Below are 16,717 nucleotides of genomic sequence, written 5' to 3'. Positions count from 1 at the left end.
TCTATTTATTTCTTTTTATATATATATTAATATAATTAATTAATATTTCTTTTCTTTTTTAATTATTTATTTCTTTTCTATAATTTTTTTTTTTTTTTTTCTGTCTCGATTCATTTTCGTCAACGATGCCGCTGGGTCGACGACGGAGATGACGAAAATAGCGTCATCGTGCTGTCCAACCGTTCACAATCCAACAACAGGTCACCATCATCCACAATCCAGCCGTTCAGCCGCACCAAACCCCCATCGAAGCTAGACGCCTTCCTTTGTTTCTCTTCCACTCCGAGAGAAACTAAGAGAGACAAGTCGCAGCCCATATCTCCTCCCTTATTGCACAACCCAATAACTACAGCCAAACACCCCCCTTTCACCAATCAACCAAAAAATATAGTACCTCAAACAATCAAAACAAACAAAGGGTGTACCTTAATCAATCGATAATGAATTTCAAAACTTCATAACCCAAATCAAATAACCATTGAAATTATAAAACCACATAGAAACACCGAAACCCACCCCAATTACCAACCCGTCAGTTCCAACCCAAAACGACCCAAAGCCCGTTTCGGCTGAAAACCCCGATGACCTGACCAGATTTGGCCAAAAACCCACGCACATCAACGTGGGTTTGACAGATTCAGCACTCCATCTCCGGCACTCACTCCCGTCGTCCCAATCCCGCCGTTCCGTCCAAATCCTGTCGCCCGTCTTCAATCGTCTACCGGAGAGAGAAGAAGAAGAACGAGACATGCCCTGCCTCTTGAGAATTCTTTGGCCAAGTTTGTGAATAAAGTAAAGAGAGAGATTGTGTGATTGTGGGGTGTTATGAGTCGTTGATAAATTTGAAAGAGACAGTTGAGATGTGAACTTGGAATTGTGGTGCGGATCGATGACATGGAATATGGATGAGCGGTATTTTCGAGGAGGTTTACAAATTGATTTTATAACTCTGTTCTTTTTAAAAACTAAATTGCAGACGGTTTCATTAAAACCGTCTAGAAATTTACATTTTCAGACAGTTCATCCAAACCATCCGTAAATTTACAGACAGTTTTATTGAAACCGTCATAATTTTATTTTTTTTTACAGACAGTTTTCAAAAAACCGTCCGTAAAAATTTAATTTTAGACGGTTTTAAAAACCGTCTAGAAAAAAACTATCAATAATTGAAATCCGTCTAAAAAAAACCGTGAATAATTGGGGTTTTTTTTTTGTAGTTAATGCTCTTAAGAATTTCGTTAAAATGAAGATGCTTGGTAAGATGGAAAGGTGCTATCCTATATACCTTGCAAAAGAAAAAGGAAAAAAAGACTTGTGTCTTTCTTCTTTTCCTTTTCATTCTCTTTACGTATAAATTCAACTTTCACCTTTATATCCCACTTTTCAGTTTATGTCTATGCAGTTACCAGTAAGCCAAGATTATCCATCTCTTTTGTTTTGTTTTTGTTTTTTATTATTATTATTATTATTATTATTATTATTATTATTATTATTATTATTATTATTACTACTATTATTTTTTGTGTTTTTCCTCTCCTCCCAAGCAAATGAAGGATAATGAAATATTTTTTCAAAATTGAATAATCCACTAGTTTACCTGACTACACTTCTTCTGTAACCTTGGAATCAATTACTGCAGATGAAGATCAGTCGGTGACAAGCATGCATAATTAACTGCCTCAGCCCAAAAACTCTTTGGCAATCTTGCATTCAACCTCATGTATCTTGCATTTCCCAGCAATATTTTATTCACCATTTCAGCAGCTCAATTCTGTTGTGGAGTCCCTTTGACTTTGAAGCGACGAGTAATGCCTTATGTTTTACACAATGTCCATGTACTCCAATCCATTATTGGATCTTAAATACTTAAACTTTTCTTCCGGTCTAATTTTTTATATGTGCTTTAAAGATGGTAAAAACCACTTTTAACTTATTCTTCAAAAAATAAACTCAAACAAACAAGGCTTACGGTTCTTTCCCATCTTTAACAGAGGCTATTTTTATTTTATTTTTATTTTTTAGCAAAAAGGCTACTCATGAATTAATAATTCTCCCTTTTATGTTTGTGTTGATCACCACAACATATATTATTTTCATGTAATTGGGATTTGCTTTGGCTAAGGATCAAAGAGGCAGTCAGAGTCTTGTATGCTGGCTTGTCTACCACGTTTTTCTTTCCTCTTCATTTCTCCACTAGTACTTGTGGGGAACAATAAAAGATAAGCACAAGGTATTGTAATGAAAAAGATTATTCTTTGCGAAAAGTCTGCAGCAATTATGTTAGTGGATTCCTCCATTATCAGCTAGATACTTGGAATAGTATGCTCAAATTATACAGCATGCCAATGCGGTTTGTTTTCTACTTCATATCCTCAATTCTATTTATAGTATTTTTGATTTTAATATTCTAGTTTCTGTAAAAAGACTCGGATATGGTCTGCATAAATATAGCAACAAGACCAAAAGAATCAAAAGATCAATAAAATCCAATTTCATTTGATTTTTAAGGTTTAAAATAAAAGGGATTAGGAATATAGGAATATAAACTCACTAAAGCACAAATATCAAACGCAACTTGAGTCTAATTAAAAAGTTTAAACCCCGGATTAAAGTAAGCCATAATTTGGACTACTCTCTTTGGGCGAGAACTTGATAAGAGATTGTCAAATCGAACTATTAGAAAATTCAAGGGAAAATTAAAGGATTGGTATCCCATACAATTGGTTGTCTGGATTGCACATAATAGGTAAGTAGATCTCCCGGCCTCCCTTTTGTAAGACTGTCCAAATTATGTGAGATTCGAATAACCAAATTACATTATCCTTTGAATTGAAGGATCACAATACCTTACCGTTCGTTGCCCCATATTGCGCGTAATAGGAAGGTGGGTCTCCGTCTCACAGCCTCCCTTTCTATGAAACTGTCCAAATTACGTGAAATTCGAATAACCAAATTACAAGAAATCCTTATCAAAGATTGAACGAACCATTTAAGTTTATACTCCGTTTGTTTCGACGAAAATGATTTCAGTCGTAAAATATTTTCGGCGAAATCATTTTCTGAAAAAATGATTTTTTCGAAAATATATTCCGGCGTTTGGCTCGCACGAAAAAATTACGAAATGCGAAAATCAGAGTTTGGCAAATGCCGCCGAAATTCGACAACGTCCGGTCGCCGTTGCCGGATTCCAGTTAGCAAGTTTGGCCGGATCTGACCAAAATAGACATATTCCAGCCAGACTCTTCCGGATCCGGCCAAATCATTGGCCGGATTAGTGGCCGTATCCAGCAGGATCCTGGCCGTTTTGGCCAGATCAGTGGCCGGATCCGTCCAGATCTTACCAGAGTCGGCTGGATACCAGCCATTTTGGCCATATCCGACTGGCTTCTAACCATGGCCAAAAATTCGGCAATATTCCGACCAATTTCGGTCGGAATCTGATCTGCCGGCATCCAGCAACGGTGGCCGGATGTCGCCGGATTCCAGCGCCGGCAAGTTTCCGTCGATCGGATGTTGCCGGACTCCGGCGTCGGCTGGATTCCGACGACCGACGATTGCTGAATTCTGACAATCGGATATCAAACGTGCGTGCAATGACAAAGAGTTTAATTTCGGAAAACGATTTACGGTTTTAAAAACTGTAAATCGTTTTCCAAAAATTAAAGAAGCTTTTACGGTCAAATTGAAAATGATTTTCATTAACCATTATTTTCACCACTACCAAACATCGTAAAATGCCGAAATTATTTTTCAGAAATCATTTTACGCCGAAACAAACGGAGCATTAATAGGCCGATGATAGTGACTAGCCAGATCTTATGCAGAAGTACACAAATGATGACAGGAGGCCTCAAATATCACTGGCCCACCGAAAGCGATGCGATGCCAATCCCAAAGCTCTAATGGAGGTCATAACTAAGAATAGCCCAAAATGTTAGTAATGGGTGGGGAAAAGCACCCAGGGCCGTCCAAGACGGCCTTGGCTTAGGTAGCAAAAGAATCGGGTTGGAGTGGGTTTGGTTCAAAATACATTATTAATTATAAATAATAGGGTCAATTACACTGTATCCTTTCAAAGTAAAAAATTATAACTCACCGCAACTCGTTCCTCTAAATTACCACTTTGTTTGTTTGGAATAGTATCAAGTCAGATTTGGCCATAAAATGTGGATGAAAAAAGCCGTAAATATCCGGCACGCAACACTGTTTATGGGGGAAACAAACTGAAATGAAGAAGAACCGATCTCTTATAAAATAAGGAGCAAAATTATCATTTTAATTTTTAAAACAATTTTACAAGGACCGACTCCTCTCCATTTTAATTGAAATGAAGAAAATCCGTTTGCGTTTATGGGTGAAGTGCAAATGGGATGTTAGTTTTGGTGGCAATTTACCAATAATGATAACAACGAACGCACTGTAAATACAAAGTTCCTTGAAAGTCTTGCATATGAAGAAGAAGAAATCATGCCATTTTTTTTTACTGGGCAGAATAAATCATGCATGCAACACCATAAATGTGCTAAGCGTAAGAAAATCCATGTCTTAGACCTATGATACTGAAACTCAAAACTCACGAGTTATTTTGTATCAATGTCGTGGTCTGATCACCTGGCTACAAGACTCGAATGAAGTAAGAGTCTGTTTGGCCAGGCAATTTAGTAGACCAAAAGTGCGGAAAATATACTGTTTGAGAGTACATTTTAAAAAAAAATTAAAGTTTGAAAACATAGAAAAATCCGCATTTTCAAACCACATGCAATGAAATATTATTTCTTTTTCTTTTTCTTTTTCTTTTTTTTTTTAAAAAAAAACACGATTTTAAAGGCTAAATTATGATTTTAAAGGCTAAATCACGATTTTACCAAAAGCTTAATTACATTTTCAAATATCGCTATTTTTTAAATCATACATTTTAAAACCACAAATCCCAACAAACTCTAAGTCACTAAAGTTAGCTATGTGAGAACTACAAGAGGATTGGAAGAGTTCTTCCTGCTATGCTTGCTTTTCTTTCAAAAAACGAGATGCTAAAGTTTCACCTAATGGTTCCAAGTCATTGCCCACCACCACCCTGGACATCTTAAGGGCTACCCCGTCAATGACCTCATAGAGGATTCAAACTTGCGGATTATTCATTAAGCAAGAAGCTTGAGGGTTTTAACATCTAAATTACCCCTACATATACTATTATTAAAATCATTTGTATCTGCATACATCTGCTTGTAAATTGACACAATTCTCAGAATGGAAGAAGACAATTAAATTCATATGCACTCGTTTTTATCAAGAGAACATCAAAGAGACTCAACCCTTAAGAAAGAAGCAACGAAAAAGTGATGCTCACCTATCAAGATGATATTGCAAAACTTGGTATCAATATAACTTCAGTCACATATACAATTTCAAGCTCAATCATCTGATTCACACACAACGCATAAAAGAATATATATGCTTCTCTAGAGATCACTACAAGCTTCAACAAGATATAGCTAAAAATTGTAAAATGGGAATCGCAAGTAAATTTACACAAAAAGTGAGCCCTACTTATTCCCACATACGGGTAACCTATTCCCCCAGAAGCTAGCTGATGGACAGACAGGGAGAAGCCTGAATGCCCCATGCAGCAAGAACTAGATTGTAGGATCTCAGTAATAACATTTAGGCCACAAAGAAAATGAAGAACGTGAGGAAAAATATCAAAATGGCAAATATCTTTATCATAAGCCACCTATTTGATGATATTTGGTTAAGATACCTCAACAGAGCACTGCGAGCACCTTCAACGTTTGCCAATGACTCATCCATGTTATCATCGATCCTGCTCATATCAATCAGGGCGATCAAATACTACAGGACTTCTGAAATCCAACCAAATAATCATATGCATAATCGAAATACTTTCCACAGTTTTCATTTGGTTTTAAAATTTAATCCATCTAAAGCTAGATAGATACAAACATTACAATAATAAGACGAAAATTGCAGATATCACACATTGAAGCTAAAAGAGTAAAACCTGATTGCCAGTTCCCCTTGCTGTGCAACCATTGTAGCCAAATGTGTAAAGATCCCACTGAGTTCCGTAATAGTGGATTCTACGTTGTGAAGAGCAACTGCCCGACTTTGTGTATAATTTTCTTGCCGTGGAACCACTTGCTGTAACATGGACACTTCCATCTGCTGGGACGGAGTGCTATCAACAGCTGACCTTCGCCTGCCTTGGTAAATACAAGTTGTTATTCACCATCAGACGCAATCTCAAAAGTCATGAGAGTACACATTACCAAAGGCAACTTAAGTAATTGCTAAGATAGGGAAACAGATGAATCTTAAGACTAAATATGCACAACTTTTGAATATGATTTTGATGGTTGCAAGAAGTCACGGCAGCTTCAGTGTGGAAGTTATGTGAAATGATGAAGACCCTACATGGCCTTTTCAATAGTACCGGTAAATAAGGTAGAAGAGTCAGCACTAGTCTTTTCAATAATACCAGGAGTTCAACTGTTCAATTATTGTCAGAAACAGGCTAAAAATACAAAGTTCAGAAACAGGTCATTCAGAATCAGCTTAAATGACTCCAGAAAGTGTTTCCTAATTCCTACATGTTTAAAAGACTAACGAAAAGAGTGTAATAATGTGTTTCTTTATGCGCGCTTGGGCGAGTGTGTGGGCAGGTGCATGTGTTTGTGCTCGTCAGATTAAGCATATCAAATAATATGGTCAAACACAAAAACACGTGCTCTACAGAGAATGTAACAAAGTCAAACTTGATCTTGAGTAGTAGAGTCACATGAAACGCACCTCAGCTGGTTGCCAACTTGAACTCCATTTGCTGACAATCTGTAGGAGAGACAGAGGGAGATGCACAAGAATCATTAATCAGCAAATTAACCATTGAACCCCATTATTTTAGAATTGGAAGATTTTGTTTTGACATCAATTAATATACCATAAATTACTAGAATACCACAAGATAAGAGAAGAAAAATATCCGTGAAGACTTCTGCACAAGTAGATTTTTTTTTTTGGATAAGTAATATAATCTCATTAAAAAGCGCAGAGGAACACACAGGAAGCACACAAAAGGGCCTCTAATCAGAGGAAACAAAATAACATGAATGTAAAAATTCGGCAAACATAAGACGACTCGGGCTATGAGCCGAGACCCATACAAATAGCGTATTAAACACATTTTGACAGAAGTCCAAAACCGATAATTCCACATCTTCAAATAACCTTGCATTCCTCTCGCACCAAAAACCTCACATAACACACAAGGGAACCTACTTCCAAATTTGCTGAACTTGACCACGACCCAGCAAAGTGCCACAACAACTCAACAAATCCAGCACTCTTCTTGGCATGACCCACTCCACCCCGAATAAACTATAGAAAAAAACTCCAAACAGCCCGTGCCACATCACAGTGAAGTAAAAGGTGATCAATGGATTCCCCATTCTTCTTGCACATACAGCACCACTCAACCACCACTATATGACACCTACGCAAGTTGTCTTGTGTCAAGATCTTTCCTAATGCCGCTGTCCAGACAAAAAACGGCACCCGCTTCGGAGCCTTAACATGTCCAATACTCTTCCAAGGAAAAGAGACGACCTCTTGACTAGCTAAGGCTTTATATAAAGTCTTCGCCTCAATGATCCCCCTCTTAAAGAGATTCCACACTAACTTATCAAACGCTCCATGCCGAATCCGATTAGGATACAAACACTCATAAAATGAAAGAACCATATCCACCTCCCAATCTTGAGCATAACGCATAAAGACAACATTCCAATGAACAACTCCATCTACCATAAACAAATTATCTACCACCCAAGCGTCTTAAAAATGAGCAAGACTGAACAAAACTGGATAACAGATCTTGAGCGGCCTATCTCCACACCACAGATCATGCCAAAATCAAACATGATACCCATCTCCCACCTCCAATCGCACAAACTTAGAAAAAGTATCCCACCCCCTTTGAATATACTTCCATACACTCACACCATAAGACCCCACCGCTAGTAAAGAGCACCAGCCACCCTCACACTCCCATACTTAACTTCAATCACAGATCTCCACAAACAAATCTACCTGTGTGTGTTCTGCACAGGTAGATTTGTTTGTGAAAGCCAGGACATCTATAAATAAGCCTAATCTGAAAGTTTCAACCCAAAAACAGAGTACAATAATCGAGAAGTACTATATAGATGGTTTTGTTGTGACTCCTTCCTAACTTCGAAATGGTGCTGTCTCAGCAACAATGCAACATAACTGATGTTTAACATTTTCTTACCGATCATGCATATATTATAAGATTTGTAAAATACTAAAAAAATATTGGAGAGCAGCATGTATTTGATCTTAATGATGGGCCACTGGTATGCGAGTGAATTATTTTTCAACCAGGCCCGAGCAAATCTACTGAAGCAGCACTCTTTAAACATTAACAAGGAAAACTCCAAAAGGTGCATAAAGATGAGGTTCAGCAAAATGGCCTACCGTGTTATCATAATTTCAAGCATCACCCAACAAGTACTTGTATTCGTAGCCATCAATACCAATACCAAAAAAAAAAAAGAAAAAAAAGAAAAAAAAAAGAAGTGAATTTTATAAGAAAACCACTATGTACTGCCCTATGCATTCACTGAGGTCGTAAAGGGGCAGGCTGGGGTGACGTTGGGAAAGTCTTAGGTCCAAATCTAGCTTAACAAAAAGAATCCTAGTATATGCTCATTGATATATGACATTTTTCCTTAAAAATAACCATATTTTGTTTGCCATAATAACTCATGTATATCATTAAGTACCCTTCTGGAGGTCAGAAAATTAACCTTGCAAACCTGTCACCAATACAACTAGACAACTACATTTGTACTCATTTAGAATGTTAGCCCATTAAAGATCATCACCATGTCATGTAGACCAATGATGTCACTACACTACCAAAAACAATATGACATAGTAGATTAGAAAGCATTATTACTTGTGTATCTTAAACTTAAACTGAATATACTCACGCTGATGGCTGTGGATTCGCAGCTCCATTTGATGAACTGGACCAAGGGAGTGGCTCCGTCACAGTTTTCGCATTTTGATGAAAAGGGTTATCTCTTAATGCATTCTTGGAGAACATTTGTTTCCTATTCTCATGAGCCTTGATATTCTGCGACAAAAATAATAATAATAATAATAATGATAAAGAGTTGCACTTGTATAATGTTAGAACATGCCATTAAGCCATTAAGTTATTAGGATAAGTGATTTATCACGGTATCATAGCCGTGGTCCTTGACTTTGAAAATGGTTAAATAATTAAATTCACCATTTTTTACTTTGAATATAATTTATCATGAAATGAAAATTCTGACTTCTAGTAATTTATAGTTGTAATTTATCATGAGCATTCTAGTATTTAAATTCTGACTTCTAGCAATCTGACTTCAAATATAATCATGAGCATTCCAACTTCAAATATAATTAAATAATTAAATTAACCATTTCTACTAATTTATTGTAAAAGATGCGCTTGGAATGAATATACTTTACTTATAAAAAAAATATATAATATAATAATTTATTGTAAAAAATAAAACTATAATCATATCGAAATAAACCTCAGTTCTTGTTGTTAAAACATCTTGAAGCTGTTTGGTAGCGCCCATGAGTTTGCCCTTCAAGTCATCACAGACAGCTGTGGAGTGAACCACTCTATCCTCGGAGTACTTCCCGTCTGCTATTTCAATGTTTTGAATAGTCTGTAAATCCGAAAGAGCTACGTTCAGTGCCGTAATGTCGTTCTTTACCAGACCCGTTAATTCCTGTATTTCTACAATCGGATCGTCGAACATTGACGACCTTTTCGCCACTGCATTTCAGCGTAATTAGAAGGCAATTATCATTTACACAAAAATTAATATTACAGAAATGAAGAGTGAGAGTGGTAGAGATGGGGCTTACGTTGGGCGAGTCTGGCGATCTTCAGGGAGGTCTCGTGAATCCCCAATCCGATTCGTGAGGCCTTCGTGTTGAATTCGGATCTAGAGGAGGCTGAAACCAACGGTTTCGATGGAGCCGGATCATTTTCAGCTTGATTGACGGCTCTGAGTCCTCCGATCTTCTTAAGAGTCTCCGAGAGCGATCGGAACTCCGACGTCCGATCTCTGTACGTGGACGCCATTCGTAATTTCGTCGGAATCGAGGGGCTCAGATCGTGGGTGATAGGACCGCAGGCTACCCGGAGTTAAGTGAAAATTTCGCCCCCTTGGAGGTCCCGGACTCGGGCTCAATAACTAACCTACCAACCTTTTCCATGAGAACCTGAGCTCAATTGCTCAAAGGGGCTAGGGGCCCGTAAAAAATTCATCGGTAAGAATGTAAGATTTCATTTTTAACAACCTTTTTTTTAATAATCTTAATTAATATTTCTGGGCTATATTAATTGGCTTAATAATTTTATTTTTTTTCTTTTCAAACACAAGAATACAGTACTTTTTTTTAAAAAAAAAAAAGAAAAAGAAAACAATCAGTAGAGACAAATTTTCAAAACAAAAAAATATATATATATTTAAACATTTTTAAAAATTAAATATATTTTTTAGAAAATTTATTATTCGAAAATTTTGAAAAAAAAAAAATTCATATTTAAAAGTTCACTTATTAATAAGTAATTACAACCAAAAAAAAAAAAAAATAGAAGTAGTCATACGACCACCTCATTAGAGGAGAGGGATAGCTGAATTTTTTCTATGAATCCTACATGAAACACTTTTTTCAAATATTATACCTCATTGAAATCATTTTTTCAACTTTCTATCACATTTAAAACTTTTTCAAATAATAAAAAGAAAAAAAAAACAAAAAACACTTAACAAACATACCCCATATGTTTTTAATTAAACAAAAAATCTTATAGAATAATTTATTGATTATTTTTTAAAAAAAGAATGACTATTATTATTATTATTATTCAGTTAATGATGAGAAATTTCGTATGCATAGTTAACTAAAGCATTGTATAGGATTTCGGGACTTGAGGTGTTTTAACAAAGCCTTACTTGCAAAACAGGGTTGACGACTCATACATAATAACCCTTCAAGCTTGGCTGGGCAGATTTTGAAAGCGAGATATTTCCTTAGGGAGTCCTTTTTGGGGTTGGCCTTCGAAGTAGACCTTCGTTTGCATGGTGCAGTATTTTCTCAACCGAATATCTTATTACAGAGGGAATTGTGTGGAGAATCAGAGATGGTAGAGATGTTCGAATTTGGGGGGATAGATAGATCCCCCAACCGACGACATATAAGGTTCAGTTCCTACATAATTTACTCCCGGATGATGCAACTATTAGCGCTCTCATTGATCATGATTCTCAATGGTGGAATGGGCCATTACTCCGTTTTGTTTTTTGCAAAGAGGAACCTGACATTATGGTTTGACAATGGACATCAACGGGCGAATTCTCGGTTCGGAGTGCCTATCAGTTAGAAAAAGAGCGCCAAAAGGTTCATCATGGTGAGTGTTCTCACAATTCAGGTATCCAACTTTTGTGGAAGACGATTTGGGGCATGCAGGTTCCGAATCCAGTAAAGATGTTTTTTATGGAGGGCTTGTCATAACATCCTCCCAACTAAAGACAACTTAAATAAACGAGGTATTGATTTGGACCCTCCTTGTGTTTTTTGTCTCACTAAACAGGAAACGGCTCACCATATCATTTGGGACTGTCCATCGTCGACTGATATGTGGTGGGTATGTGGCCGGAAAATTCGTAAGAGTTGTGTTGTAGGAAGGTCTTTTGCGGATGTATTAGAGTACATGATTGAGAGGTGTACACCTGAGGAGGTTGAGTTACATGCAGAGGTGGCACGCAGACTTTGGTTTCGATGCAATACTGTGGTTCACGGTGGGGAGTTCATTCATCCGAATGCTTTGCTTCTTTTGACCTCCACTTATATCAATGAGTACAGAACGTCCATGGCAAAAGAGGGGACTATTGGGGTGTAAGGAAGGGATCAGGGAATATTTGTTGTCACACAATGGAGACCTACGTCATTTGGAAAGTATAAGGTTAATTGGGACTCTGCCTTGGATCAACATAAGGGTAAGATGGGGTTTGGTATAATCGTGCATGCCTCTATTGGTAAAGTGTATGTCGTTGCTAGTATTTCCGTGAATTTTTTGGTGGAGCCCGTGGTTGCCGAAGTCTATGCAGCTTTGCGTGCAGTAGAATTTTGCAAAATTAGGGGTCTCACGAATATCATATTGGAAGGCGACTCTTTACAAGTGGCAATTGCTCTACAGAATCCTGACTTGAACTGGACCATGCACGGGTAGATTGTGGAAGATATTAAGATGGTCCTTTATTATTGCGAGTCTTAGGTAATCTGTCATACCAAACGGGCCGGGAACTCAGCAGCACATATGTTAGCTAAAGCGAGAATTTCTCAAGATACATATAGAGTTTGGTTTGATTGTATTTCCGAGTGTATTAAAGAGATTGTATCATCAGAGTTATTGACTTTGGTTATGTAGAGCGTTTTTTTTGTTTTAGTTGTTTCATGTTATGAATGAAATCAGTACCAATTTTATTTTATTTTATTTTTTTAAAAAAAAAAAAAAGAAAAAAAAGAAAAAGAAAAACTAAAGCATTGTATTGTATCAGTATACGAGTAAATCTTAAGCACCAAGTTGTCCCACTTTCAATCAAATCTCAACAAATAATGTGACGACTATTATTGATTGTTGATACATTGGTTTGGAATTGTAATAAAGGAAAAATAAGTTTAGAGGGTAGCCAGTGGTAGACCTGACGAAACCCCTCCAACACTCAAGTTAGTAGGGTGATGGAGAGGAACCTTAGCAAAGTCAGAGCAGGGTTAAAAAGGCATAGATGAGGGGGGTACTCGCTGGTTCTATATATAGATTATAGGCCCATGTTCCCCTCATCCCTTTTAGGGTGTAGGGGCTTTTAGTGCATAACGTGGAGATTCCCTTATACCCTTAGGTTTGTTTTAGGGGGGCACTTGGACGTTGAGTGTGTACGACTTGAGCAGGTCGTTACGTGAGTTGGCAGGGCGCTTGATCCACTATTGGATGCTGCACTTGAGAAATGGTCATTCCAAGTCCTTGTTGAATGGTTGGACTTGCGATCCCGAGAGCCATGTTGTCCATTAGCCCAATAGGCCATTGGCTTGCTGGACCGTCGACTTTTTAGGTGATTCAAATCGGTGGCCTTTTTGAAGGGGGCAATCTGAATTTGCTTTGTTGGCCTTTCAGTCCGGGTCGTGGGCTACTGCCTTCACATGTCCTAGTCCTAAGCACCGCCGGCTCCTTGGCTAGTTATGACTAATAAAGGAGATGTCGGTAGTTGGACCCTCCCTTGATAAAATTAAAAATCGACAAGGTTATTTTAAAATTGAGGAAAATTATTGTTTTTTTTTGTTATTGTTTTTGTTTTTTCTAAATTACACTTTTGCCATAGGTCTGGTTTGGGCACCTAATTTTCCAAATTGGGGTCTCTAAGAGGTAGTTTAATCAACTGAAGACCACACCTCATGAAACAGATGTCACTAGTTCGAATCCTCTCTTCCTCTTTTGTATGGACACGTAAAAAAAAATAAAAAAAAAAAATCACCAAATTGGGGCACAGGGTTGGTCAAGCCGATGTAGATTTCTACGAATGCAAGGCCCAAGAAGCCCAAGTAGAAAGCCTTATCACCAGATCACAAGCCCATTCTATAATATCCAGACTACTTCCTACGAAGCACCATTTCTTGCCGTCAGATCCTCAATAAGGAATGAATCCCAGCCGTCCGATCAAGGTCTTACTTGAAAAACCCTAATTCCTCCGCTCACTACCCTCTACTATATAATCCTAGAATCCAACCAGTACATATTCCTACCAGCCTCCTTCCACCTCAGAACCTCCCAAACCCCCCAAACCCTAGCACAGTCGACAGAGAGGTTAAAGAGACGGCGACGTATCGCTGTCCGCCTTGACCGAGCCCTCAGCTTCGTCTTGGCCCTCGATTTTGCTTAGGCAACCTTCTGTATATCCATTTCTTAGTTTTTTTTCCGAAAAAACCCATAACATCGTAGGAAAATAATGGGAAAACTTTCGAAGGCCGACAAGAAGATCGCGTACGATGGCAAGCTGTGCCAGCTGTTGGACGAGTACACCCAGATCCTCTTGGTGGCGGCCGACAACGTCGGATCCACTCAACTCCAGAACATTCGCAAGGGTCTGCGTGGCGACTCCGTTGTGCTCATGGGCAAGAACACCATGATGAAGCGCTCCATCAGGATCCATTCTGACAAGACCGGCAACACCACCTTCCTCAGCCTCATTCCCCTTCTTGTGGTACGCAAATCTCTCTGTCCTTTTTTCATTTTCTTGGTGGAAAAACGCAATGTTTTTACATCAAAGGTGTGTTTTTGTATTAGGGCAACGTCGGGCTGATTTTCACCAAGGGTGATTTGAAGGAGGTCAGCGAGGAGGTCGCCAAGTACAAGGTCTGTTGTCTGAAATCCTTTGAATTAATTCTTATAGAAATTTATGCACCTTTCTATGTTGTTTTGCATATAACTTTGGTACTTGTTTTTTTACACTGGTGTAGGATTCAATGATTCTGTAGTTAAATTGATATGTATATTTACAATTAAAATTTTCTTTTTTGATTATTTAACTGGATGGGTGCTCAATTGAATACAACAATGTGGGATTGCTATCTTTGGATGTTTAATATAAAGTTTCTAATGTGAGCTAGGAAATAAGGGAACTATATTTTACTTTTGTTGTTTAATTTTTTAATGGTCGGGAATAAATATCTTCTTAAATTCTTGCTTATGTAATTGACTACTAAGTTTGTGGTACATATATAAATTGTGCAGTACCAGTTACTTGCCTAATTGAGGGTGTATTAGACTGTTTGCCTGAAACCCTTTTTTTTCTGTTAAAATGCTGCTGGGAACTGTTTTGAACATTCTCAAGAAATGCTCGACAGACATGCATTGTTGTATTCCATTTTTTGCTTGAATTTGTGACAACAGTCGAGGGTGTTAATGATGCTTGATTATGTGCTTAGAGGATGCTTCGTCTGATAATATGCTCTGTGTTGGTTGTCTTGTCTGGGTTTCATAGTAATTTATGGGGGAAGATACAGAAAATATTGAAATTTTATTAGTTGTATTGGGAGAAGGTTGTTTTGGTTATTCTTGAAAGTGAGCTAATCGTCATTAATGAGAATTGAGGATGTCATAATCATGTTCTAAAACTTGTGAAGGTTTAATTCTGTCAGATTTTGCGATTTTTTTTGTTAATGCCTGAGATGATTGAAATTTGGTGCTTATTTGAGTCCATTGGTGCTAACATAACTTTTCAAACTTCAAATAGGTTGGAGCACCAGCTCGTGTTGGTTTGGTTGCTCCAATTGATGTTGTTGTCCCTCCTGGCAACACCGGACTCGACCCTTCTCAGACATCTTTCTTCCAGGTTTGTGATCTTTCATTCCATTTTTCATTTAATTGGAACTTCAGATTCTTATACCATTGTCTTTCAGGTTCTCAACATCCCAACCAAGATTAACAAAGGTACTGTTGAAATTATCACCCCTGTTGAGCTTATTAAGAAGGGTGACAAGGTTGGTTCCTCCGAGGCTGCCCTGCTTGCAAAGCTTGGCATAAGGCCATTCTCTTATGGTCTTGTTGTCCTATCTGTTTATGACAATGGGTCGGTCTTCAGCCCTGAGGTACTTGATCTGACTGAGGATGACCTTATTGAGAAGTTTGCTACTGGTATCGCCTTGGTTACTTCATTGTCTCTGGCTATCTCGTACCCAACCCTAGCAGCTGCACCACATATGTTTATCAATGGCTACAAGAATGTTCTTGCAATTGCTATTGCCACGGAGTATTCCTTCCCCCAGGCAGAGAAAACTAAGGAGTTCCTAAAGGTACTTTATCCTCTTTTTAAGTATTTTTTTTTCCAACACTTGGTATCCAATTCTTCGGTATATGCTTTGGCTCTTTCACTGTTTGCCGTGTATTTAATTAAATCACATACCTTTATTCATTCAGTTAATTATTTTGGATATAAAATGCAGGATCCAAGCAAGTTTGCTGCTGTTTTTGCGGCTGTTGCAGCACCTGATTCTGGTGCGGCCCCTGCAGCTGCTGCTGCCAAGGAGGAAGAGAAGAAGGACGAGCCGGCTGAAGAGTCCGATGATGACATGGGTTTTAGTCTGTTCGATTAAGTTCTTGTTGGTTATGCTTTTATTTTAGGACGCTTTCATTTACTTTTGGATTTGAGTGCCCGAGTTTATTATTAATGTATTTTTGTTGACGATGTTTTGTCGGAGAAATTCTCAAGTTTAATTTTGCATGGTACCTTTCATTATATTTTCTTGCCGGTCAGTTTTTTCTACAGTTTTAGTTCTTATTGCGGATTACATTTTCAAGTTTGATGTTTCATGGTTGTCTTTGTTTCTTTAGTGTGGCAGGTATGTCTTGAAGAACAAGATTCTCTCAAATTATTTCTTCCAACTTGAGAAAATTTAGTCAGATGATTGTGAGAGATCATTTATAAGACTTATCTGATCATAAGTGGTTGTGCATTTTAATTTTTGTTTGGATAGATGGGTTTTGCAAGTAGTTTTTTACGATAACTTAGTCCGAAAATTTGAATAATTAATTTGAGAGGATTTCAACCTT

At 37.7% G+C, this 16,717-nt stretch overlaps 2 protein-coding genes across 2 annotated transcripts; one reads left to right on the top strand and one right to left on the bottom strand.

Annotated features, from left to right (window-relative positions):
• Positions 1–5,327: 5,327 nt before the first annotated feature.
• Positions 5,328–10,374, bottom strand: LOC133864815 (syntaxin-31). The gene is made up of 6 exons (XM_062301235.1): positions 9,970–10,374; positions 9,627–9,877; positions 9,030–9,175; positions 6,808–6,846; positions 6,020–6,217; positions 5,328–5,821 (listed from the first exon to the last, which is right to left on the bottom strand). Exons 1-6 carry the CDS (start codon positions 10,187–10,189, stop codon positions 5,662–5,664), a joined length of 1,014 nt encoding a protein of 337 aa, XP_062157219.1. The 5' UTR covers positions 10,190–10,374; the 3' UTR covers positions 5,328–5,661.
• Positions 10,375–13,897: 3,523 nt separating this feature from the next.
• Positions 13,898–16,403, top strand: LOC133863564 (large ribosomal subunit protein uL10). Its single transcript, XM_062299557.1, has 5 exons — positions 13,898–14,369; positions 14,453–14,521; positions 15,402–15,500; positions 15,568–15,960; positions 16,111–16,403. Exons 1-5 carry the CDS (start codon positions 14,115–14,117, stop codon positions 16,258–16,260), a joined length of 966 nt encoding a protein of 321 aa, XP_062155541.1. The 5' UTR covers positions 13,898–14,114; the 3' UTR covers positions 16,261–16,403.
• The last annotated feature ends 314 nt before the right edge of the window (positions 16,404–16,717 follow it).

Source organism: Alnus glutinosa, chromosome 3 (genome assembly GCF_958979055.1).
Source record: "Alnus glutinosa chromosome 3, dhAlnGlut1.1, whole genome shotgun sequence".
In the NCBI taxonomy this organism is placed as follows: Eukaryota; Viridiplantae; Streptophyta; class Magnoliopsida; order Fagales; family Betulaceae; genus Alnus; species Alnus glutinosa.
Note: the sequence above shows the minus strand (reverse complement) of the source record. Positions and strands in the feature narration are given on the sequence as shown.

Excerpts from the sequence above, each read along its gene's own strand:
- LOC133864815 (XM_062301235.1), bottom strand. The coding sequence starts at position 10,189 with ATGGCGTCCACGTACAGAGATCGGACGTCGGAGTTCCGATCGCTCTCG. Across the intron at positions 6,218-6,807 it reads CAAGTTGGCAACCAGCTGAG|GCGAAGGTCAGCTGTTGATA; the intron begins GTGCGTTTCATG and ends TTACCAAGGCAG. Across the intron at positions 5,822-6,019 it reads CAAGGGGAACTGGCAATCAG|GATCGATGATAACATGGATG; the intron begins GTTTTACTCTTT and ends TGATATGAGCAG.
- LOC133863564 (XM_062299557.1), top strand. The coding sequence starts at position 14,115 with ATGGGAAAACTTTCGAAGGCCGACAAGAAGATCGCGTACGATGGCAAG. Across the intron at positions 14,370-14,452 it reads GCCTCATTCCCCTTCTTGTG|GGCAACGTCGGGCTGATTTT; the intron begins GTACGCAAATCT and ends TTTTTGTATTAG. Across the intron at positions 15,501-15,567 it reads CTCAGACATCTTTCTTCCAG|GTTCTCAACATCCCAACCAA; the intron begins GTTTGTGATCTT and ends ATTGTCTTTCAG.